This window comes from Aricia agestis, chromosome 16 (assembly GCF_905147365.1).
Source record: "Aricia agestis chromosome 16, ilAriAges1.1, whole genome shotgun sequence".
Taxonomy (NCBI): Eukaryota; Metazoa; Arthropoda; class Insecta; order Lepidoptera; family Lycaenidae; genus Aricia; species Aricia agestis.
The window spans coordinates 8,589,272-8,598,957 of NC_056421.1; the positions used below are offsets into that span (position 1 = coordinate 8,589,272).

The 9,686-nt window shown below is 35.9% G+C and overlaps 1 protein-coding gene across 1 annotated transcript in view; it reads right to left on the reverse strand.

Moving 5' to 3' along the window:
* The window catches only part of LOC121734882 (organic solute transporter alpha-like protein), a 32,716-nt gene extending 23,632 nt beyond the window's left edge, over positions 1–9,084 (reverse strand). Inside the window, exons 1-2 of the mRNA XM_042125516.1 lie at positions 8,840–9,084; positions 1,217–1,365 (exon numbers count right to left, since the gene is read on the reverse strand). Of these exons, the coding sequence (XP_041981450.1) occupies positions 1,217–1,365; positions 8,840–8,996 (306 nt within the window). The 5' untranslated portion in view covers positions 8,997–9,084. The remainder of the gene's footprint in view (positions 1–1,216; positions 1,366–8,839) is intronic.
* Positions 9,085–9,686: the final 602 nt, after the last annotated feature.

The following is a 9,686-nucleotide window of genomic DNA, read 5'->3' on the forward strand; positions in this document are numbered from 1 at the left end:
CTGCAAGTGCAATATCCAGTGTAACCTTGATGGAGGATAGCGTATACCGTGTTGTGTTGCAAGCGACGTCGCCGCGTCGGTTTGTGCAACGCTTAATAGCATCCAAACCTACTAACACACTTGTACTCCGTAATATGAGTTCGCGGTAAGTGTGATTGGTGTGATTATACTCGTACCTACCAGGTAGATGTTCGTCGTAACTTTGTAAACAATTTCTACATCTGAATTCTGCGCGAACACGCCGCTATTTAGGTACCATCGAGGAAGTTAATTCCTATGCAGTTGCAATTGAAAGACCAACGTTATTTGGTCGAATATGTCAATTCAATGTTAATTGTGATCTGTCAGCTGGGTTTGACGTAACGCAACCAAACTACTTAGGTCCCCGATTTGCATAGGAATCAACTTCTCTAATAGTACATCGTTACATACATTGCCTTGTGATCTCATTGATGTGATGATGTGAGACAAGGGCGTACCTAGGATTTCAGCTAGGGGGGGGGGGGGACTCATACCTGTTTCAAGAAGGTCGGTTTGATATATTTAAACAAAAAATCTAAATATCCGACTGAAAAGATAATTTGTTTCCAACACTTCATTTTGAGCACAGCCAGGAAAATTATTGACGTTTATCTTCGAAGGGGGGGGGGGGGGGGGCAGTATATGCCATCTCGCTGTTTATTAACCGACTTCAAAAAAGGTAATATAATATGTACTTATGTATGTTTTTATGTTTGTGTACGCATATTTCCAGAACTGCAAGTCCGATTTAAGTGTTTTTTTTTTTGTTGTACTAGGTAATATTCAACTTAGGGAATACTGCAAGTTTCATTAAAATCCGCTCAGTAGTTTTTGAGATCAGGAATTTTAATTCTAAACTAAATTTTAAGGTGAGGGTCCCGACGCATCATCTACCGACCTTCGAGAAGGAAGAGTTCTGGCCGATTGGAGTCGTCTGCAGAAGGTTCCGAGGATGATTTCCGAACACGTCGCGCCCCACATCGCAGACAATACGTGTTTAGTGCTTAGTGTTAGTTTTAGTATAATTGTATGTATGTTAGTCTATAAGGTATATATGGGCCAAGATGCCTGATTTAAATAAATAAATATGTAAATAAAATAAACTAAGTACGTACAATTTAAAGTCGGTTTTATCTTTTCAAAATACTATTATTATGTTATTACTATTAATGTTTATCAAAAACTTTACACTCACAGGATAAACAGACAGCACAATAGCCACACTGAGCGCGCTGTCCCGCCATATCCTTAACGCAGCTCGTAGTGTGACCACGTACATCACGCATATCGCCAGGACAGCCATGCCACCGCAGCTCCAGATCACCCAGGCATATGGCTGGAGACCTGAGGAAGAGGTAGAGATCAGATGAAAAAAAAAAGATAAATGTAGAGAACGAGAAAAATGACGATTTAGGAAATAAAAATAGATTTCGAAGTTTTTAATTTTACAAAGTTAGAACAGCGTTGTCACTTTAACCCAACTTTAGTATCTCGACTAAGAGCTTAAGCTATTATTGTTATTTTCCACTTTTTTGGTAAAAGGTGGCCCGTGCGAGTTTCTTACGCCGGTTCTTTTCGCCGGGTTAGTTCCCGAACCGGTGGTATGCCTTATGTAGACTAGGAATAAAATATTTTCATTTAATGTCATAAAGTGTGCGTTCTCCCATTTTGACGCTTAGCGTGGAAGCCGGGACAGCTAGTACATCTCTAAAATATATACTCTATATTTTAGAGATGTACTAGCTGTCCCGGCAAACGTTGTTTTGCTATATAAAATATTTTGCCCATATTATTTTATTGAAGTGACTAAATAAGTAAGGCACCATGGCAACGTCCATCGCTATCCCGTCGCACAAACAATGGTCGCCGTCAGTCTCGAGTTGTAATAATTTACTATTATTTATTCAGCAAATGCACTTATCAATATAAAAAGTAGTCAGTAGCCGATTCTCAGACCTACTGAATATGCATATAAAATTTGGTAAAAATCAGTAAAGCCGTTCGGAGGAGTACGGTAACTAACATTGTGAATTAGTTATAAAGACGTGTCTAGGCAACTATTACTAATACTTTATGGTAAACTTTGTTTATTACAATGGCTTGCCTGCTCATTTTTCCATTCAAAGTTTCGACTAAAAGACTAAAGACTCTACTATTGCTATCTTTGTTTATTTCAGATTGAAGATAAAACATTACCAAGTGCGCCAAGACTTTAATTCCCATAATGGCTTTCAATGCCGACAATTAGTTAATTAATTTTGTGAGAGCATTTAATTGGTCAAGGACCGGGTTGAATTAGTTAAGACAATACCTACATTACCATTAAATAAGTCCTAGATTTATCATTAAATACTATGTCTAGGTCCTAGGCTAGGCTCTGTGCTAATTACATGACAATAACACGCAAAATCCTAAACTCACGGGATCTTCAATTATGTATAATCAAAGGCTACGTTAATCACAAGCAGTTAAGGCCTCTGTATTGAATAGAACTTTATGGGTGGGTTGCACCAGAGGCATGGTTAAAGTTATGACTTTGACCACAGAATTTGACAGAATTTGGTCGGCAAAGGCTTCAAATGAACGTGGGCGGGGGCGCTGCTGGTAAAGGAGAACTGTCAAAAATGGCGTTTTTGTATGATGACAGCGTTAGTTCCATTTTTTGCCACGTTCATTCAAAGCCTTGTCGAGCTCAAGGTTATGGTTAAATAAGGCGTCCATTTTTTACTTTAAGAGGATTCCACACCGCCATTTTTTCCATACAAACGTTGTCCCCTGTTTCCTCCCTGGATAATGCTAGTAGAGTTATAATTTTTTTCCTGAATATCTACGGCCACTAATACAATGTCCCTATGTTTTCTTTTTTTTCATAATTTAATTATTAAATAAGATATGAACGTTCAAAAACCCAAAAAAATGGCCAGATTTTCCACTGTGTTCAAACGTCCAGAAAACAGATTTGGATAGATTACCTATACAAAAAAACAAAACATAAGAACACAGCTCAAGCCTTTTTTTAATCTTTAATGAAAAAAGTACTTAAATCGGTTAAGTTTTGGAGAAGGAATCAGGGGACAACGAATCGTTGATTTTCTGGATTTTCTGCAGTTGTCTCTATTGCGTTCTGCGGTATAGGCTTGAGGTAAGGGAGACAGCTATAGATATTACACGTACTTTTTTTTCATTTCTCTAGCCGCTGTGGTATCCTCTTAACCAAAGATTTGACATTTTGCATTGTAGTTATAGTTAAAGTTACAGTTAAGTATAGCTAAAGTAAGTTGGTGTAACCCACCCTACCTGTTTTAAGGTTTCTTTAATAAAATTATTAGATTTTTTAAGGCAGTAAATAGTAATATAAGTTTATTATAGTTCATTTATTTTTCTATCTGGGTAAAACTAAAATTGGACGATGCCTTCTTGTAAGTTGTAAGTCTGCAATTATATTTCTATTTCTTCATAGTCGACCTTTACAGTAGACAGAAATTATTATTGAAGATTTCTTATACGTAAATAAAAATACCTAGTATTGACAATTTATATAACCTAGATTTACTTCTGAAAAAGGATGTAAAATCATAGCAATCTTACGCTGGCTATAATTACCAATAACTATGCTTGTTGGGTCCATTATGACTATTATGACATAAACCTATGTATAGTGCAATAGGACGGGGAAAGACCTTGATAGTTGATACACGTTACTTGTGATATACTAGCGTTTTATTATGCACCTAGCCTATTCTTATATTACCTGTTACTACCAAGACCAATATAGAGTAAAATAAAATGTAGCCTTAGATTTAATAGGTAAAAGCTTACTGGAAATAGTACTATGATAATATATATAATTGTTTATTCCCTCATACATAGTCTACTTCTCAACTTTTATTTTAGACTAGATAACGCCCGCAAATACGTTGCAACAAAAATCGTTTATCGCGCGGGAACCGTACATTTTTCCGGGATAAAAAGTATCCTATGTCCTTTCCCGGGACTCAGAGTATCTCCATACCAAATTTCAGCAAAATCGGTTCAGCGGTTTGGGCGTGAAGGGGTAATAGACAGAGAGACACACACTTTCGCATTTATAATATTAATTATAATAATAATAAAATTCTTTATTGCACACCAAAATACACACACAATATGAATTATAAATTAATTATAAATATTATAACTTATTGATGTACAAAAGGCGAACTTATTGCTACTAAGCAATCTCTACCAGTCAACCTTTTGTAGACAAGATTTTAAATAAAGATAAAAGAAAATAGTGTAGGTGCACAAACTAAACTTATCTTAGCGTTTACACTAGAACTAGGATAATATAATATATAGTATTAATAATAATCGGCAATTAACTATGTTGATGGTCACAAAACAACGATATAAAAGTAATGAACTAGGACATATTAAGGAAATAAAATTTAAGTACGTTTAAAAATATTAATTAAACCGGCTTGACGAATATCAGGCCAAGAGTTCCAGAGAGTAGCAGCACGCACAGCAAAAGATTTGGAATATAAGGAAGTAGAGTGCAGAGGGATCTCGAGGGTGAGATTGCTTGAAGAGATGTTTGTTGGTGATTGTCATGCAAAAATTTAAAACTATTTTTAAGGTAAGAAGGAGAGGATGGAACTAACAGGATGGAAGGATCAAATTGATACCAATCGGTACGGGTACGGCTGGTAGTCTAGGTTGTTATTGATACTATCAATAACAACCTAGACTCTACCAGCCGTACCCGTCTGTCTCTACCACATATGGTATTGCGTGCACAATATAAATTATGATTTCACGTTGACATAACAGCACCTTGGCCGACATTTTTATTAATATTTGTTTTAAACAATATTAACCAAGAGTTTTTACGAATTTCGTTGACTAGCACACATTGGTGTGCCTTGTATTTTATGTACCATCGAGGAAGTTGATTCCTATGCAATTGACAGACCAACGTTATTTGGTCGAATATGTCAATTCAATGTTAATTGTGATCTGTCAGCTGGGTTTGACGTAACGCAACCAAACTACTTAGGTCCCCGATTTGCATAGGAATCAACTTCTCTGATAGTACATTGTACACTGGTTTTGCGTGAAAAAATAACTAACAAACACACATAGAAAGTTTATCTCTTATAATGTTATTGTAACAATGTACAATCTATTAGTAGGTTGTTGGATTTTCTTAGGCATCTTTTAAAAGTTTCATTTTATAACATACCTACCTCGCCGATTAAAATCGGTGCGGTACATGTATAAAAATATTTTTTTGATTTCCTAAACACGTTGCCTATTTGCTGCTGCGGAACCCTTCATGGGCGATTCCAACTCGCACTTGGCCGCTTTTTTACGTTAGGGAAGTTTTTACGTTAGCCCTTATCAAAGCTATAAATGCTCCTGTGTGCATGGGTGAGCGGGAAAAAGCCTTAATCTCTCATAAAAAATATGAATTCGACACTGTATTTCATGTAAGGTTGTAAGCAACTTCCAGTTACTTGATTGGTTAAACATTTGGCACTGAATGATTACTGGCACTTTAAAGAACGAAATAAACCCTCAAACTTAATTAAATAAGTCCTTTTTAAAGCGTTCTGTTCCCGCGCTATCTTTTATCTGCGCCCTAGGACGATTCTGGGTTCACAGCAGTTGTCTAAGGTCGGACGAAGTGGTGGTTAGGGGATAGCTAGAAATTTCCTTTTATTATTTAGCACGATTTTGAGATTTTTCAATTTTACCTTAGATTTTGGGGGGGGGTCATGTCCCCTGTGACCCCCCTCTTCGGACCGCGCCTGCTATTATCGAATTTCTAGGTAGGTACTGAAGTAATAAAATTATTGCAGACAACATCTTTAAAATTAAAATAATTTTAAAGATGTTGTCTGCAATAATTTTTGAAAATAGAACACACTACAAAATACACAGTACTAAAATACGGAAGGTCTGACTGCTTGGATAAGTGAAAACCATGCGTTAGAAATATGAAAAAAGCAAAAAAACTGACCCGGCAAAGTTGTTTTGCTATGCACGTTGTAGGAATAATGTAAGATCTTTCGACGGAGTGAGTAGCTCTTATTTCAGACGTTTTATTTTATCATACATCTTAGAAACTTCGATAGCGCGTCGGATTGTCCACCGTATAGTTCGTTACAACGTTATTTTGGGTATGAAAAATAGATCGCAGCTTTTTCATAAGCCTGCGGGCTCTGTCCGATAAGCACAAACAACGCGATCGGTTTTGAAGGAGTTTATCCGGATAAGAGTTATAGTAAACATTGGATTACAACTACTAATCCAGACTTAGAAGTTTATAGGAATTTGTCTATAGTGTAGTCTATTGTTTCATAATAATAATATCGTAATAATATCAAAGTTCATACGAATTCCGAATATAATTATTGTGTTGCTGCCAAGTACGAACGTAGATAAAGTACAGTCAGAAAAAATATAATTGGAGTATTTTCGTCATCAGATTTTGATCTTGTTGCTTATAAAATAAGGTCCAGATTCCAGAATGCAAATTTACAAAGGTGCATTATATTTTCATCCAGTTAATAATATTTTAAATCTATTTCTTAAGTTCTCGCATGGGTAAATCATAATATTGTACTTACGGGGCGTCCATTAATTGCGTTAGGCATTTTTGAGGACTTTTTGACCCCCTCTCCACGTTTGGTGAGATTTTGTAAGATTTTCCCCAATCCGCTATGCTCATCTCACGCGAGATTTCCCCCCCCCCCCCCCCCCCTCGGTACGCCCATGTTATTATGTGATGATCTCCAGATTTAACCATATTCTAGAAATATTTTTTTACACAATTTAACAGTTTTTTGCTGGAAAAAATTACGTGATACGGTACATATTTGTTGCGGCCCCCTCTCTCCCCTAAGTGAGATTTGGAAAGATTTAGCTTGACCCCCTCTCCAGTCCCCCCCTAGAACCCTCACGTAATTAATGGACTTCCCCTGTTATTATATACATTATATTATAATAATAACTTTAACTGAATCTGGCCTTAAAGATTTTATCTTGTTTTGGTGTTAATTAAGAAAATATTCAAGTAAGTAAGTAATTATAACAAGTAAAATGATAATCATATTCATAAATTTATTAAAGAAAAATAAAATACTTACTTGATATTAAAATATGTTTATCAAGTCTACATTAAATATCACATTTTTGGATACGAAATGCAAGAAAAACCAAAATATTTAATTCAAAATTATGGATTAACTTACAAAATATAAATTAAAGATACTTTTAATTCCCTCTAAGTCATAAATCAATTTTGAAAACAAAAGGAATTTATAAAATCGTCATTATCATTTACCTATGATTGCTGTCCACTAACCACTGATGAACATTACATAATATTCATTCATGATTTAATTTGCTTTCTTTGCATACCTTACTGTTTGTTTATTGAAAACAAATCAGTTTATTATTAAAGAAGCATTTATAATATAGCAAGCTACCACAATATTTTGTTAGTTAATAGCTAAATAATATCTAAACTATTGATATTTGTAGGTCACGTACCTACCTATAGATAGATTTTATGGTTAAAGATATTATAGTAACGTAAACTTAATACAAAATACAGAACTTATAATAATTATCAAAAATATATAAAAAGAAATACCGTACTCATCTTTCTTAGTCCTTCTAAAAATTCTGCGTTATGTATTATTTTTGTGTTTTTTTTCTTATTTTCTTACGTTACTGGAATGAAAAGTGGATAAAAAGATTAGAGGCGTCCACAAATTACGTGAGGGGGTCGAGTCAAATCTCATCTAATCTTACGTTGGAGAGAGGTCTCGGCAAATCTCACGTATTTTTTTTTCTCATTGTTACAAAAATAATTATACCATTTTGGACCATTTCATCCAGATTGTACGTATGCTTAAGATTTAATCGTAAGCGTAATCGTAATACGATTAAGATCATTCACTAATCCGTTCAAAAGAAAATAATTTCATTCATAATTACTGTGCCACCGGTCACCACATCATACTGTCAAACAATCCAACGCGTTTACGTAAGAAACCCACATTTTGAAAAATCTCACGTTAGATTGGGGTGGGGGAGGGGGTTGAATAACATCTCACGAAATCTCACCAGGGGGAAGGTAATGTAAGTAGGTACTGAGTAGGTACTGACTACTTGACGATGGGTAGGTAGGTGTGGAACGTATCTAAACATTTCAGTGGCAAAGCACTTGTAGTACAAATTAAAATATCGGTATTTTCAGGTATTTTGGCACAAGGGTGAATTTTTGAAATGGGCATAATATTATATATATGTAGGCGAAATCAAAAACTATAAAGGATATAGCCAATCCAAACTTTTTATAAGAGTAAAACTTTTTTTGATACTTACTTCAATTTCCTTCCCAAAAAGGGAACCAAAAAAGACATAAGAGAGAAATTTAAATTATGTGATTAAATATATTTTCGCCACAAGTCTAGGCTTAAAGTAACTTTTTATCTTTTAATAATGAATAAAAATATTATGAACATAATTCTCACTTTCCCCTATCGATGATACAAGTAGGGGCTACTACATAAAACATTCATGAATTGACTGCCCCTCATGTATTCCATGGTCCATACAAAATACTCTAATAACAAGCTACATAAAAATAATAACAAGCTGAAGGTTTTTTTTACCTAACATAAACTATAGTTTATAGAATAAAAACAACCATACCTCCTACCTAGATAATCGCCAATTTGTAAAATACAACTAATGCCTAATTCGCTAAAATTATTAAATAATTATGTAACACGTCCTAAAGCTACTTTTACTATGCTTTTACCTGCTAAGTATGTAAAAAAATCCGGTTGAATATCATGACTGTTGCATATAAACGTTGCGTTGATGGAATTCTCTTCGGGAAGTGATTTGCCACTGATGTGTCTCGCTGTGAGCACCCTCCCGTTGCTCGGTTCACTCATAAGATCCATGTTTGACATGTTTTGATACGTTTATAGTAAAAATACTCGAAACATAGTTACGCGGTTACGAAATGTGCCGGTCGCGAGCGCGACAGCTGCAAACAGAGCTCTCTACTACACTGATCGCGGCTCGCGCGCTCACTTTCTTTCGACACCGACTACGTAACGCGGTGTGTAATATCCATAATATCCATTGACTAATCCGCTTTATCATGACCTATACAGCTGGTTATGTGGTTAGATAGTGGATACGGTATCTCCAGATAGAAAAGTTTGAGAGAATGAGTCACATCCTAAATCTTATTTTTTTTTTTTATGAAATAAGGGGGCAAATGAGCAAACGGGTCACCTGATGGAAAGCAACTTCCGTCGCCCATGGACAGTCGCAGCATCAGAAGAGCTGCAAGTGCGTTGCCGGCCTTTTAAGAGGGAATAGGGTAATAGGGGAGGGTAGGGAAGGGAAGGGAAGGGAATAGTTGAGGGTAGGGAAGGGAATAGGGTAGGGGTTAGGGGATTGGGCCTCCGGTAAACTCACTCACTCGGCGAAACACAGCGCAAGCGCTGTTTCACGCTGGTTTTCTGTGAGAACGTGGTATTTATCCGGTCGAGCCGGCCCATTCGTGCCGAAGCATGGCTCTCCCACGTATGGCGTTATTCGCTAGGAAAATCCCAAAATCGGGCCGTTCACTGGTTCACACCACAAATTTT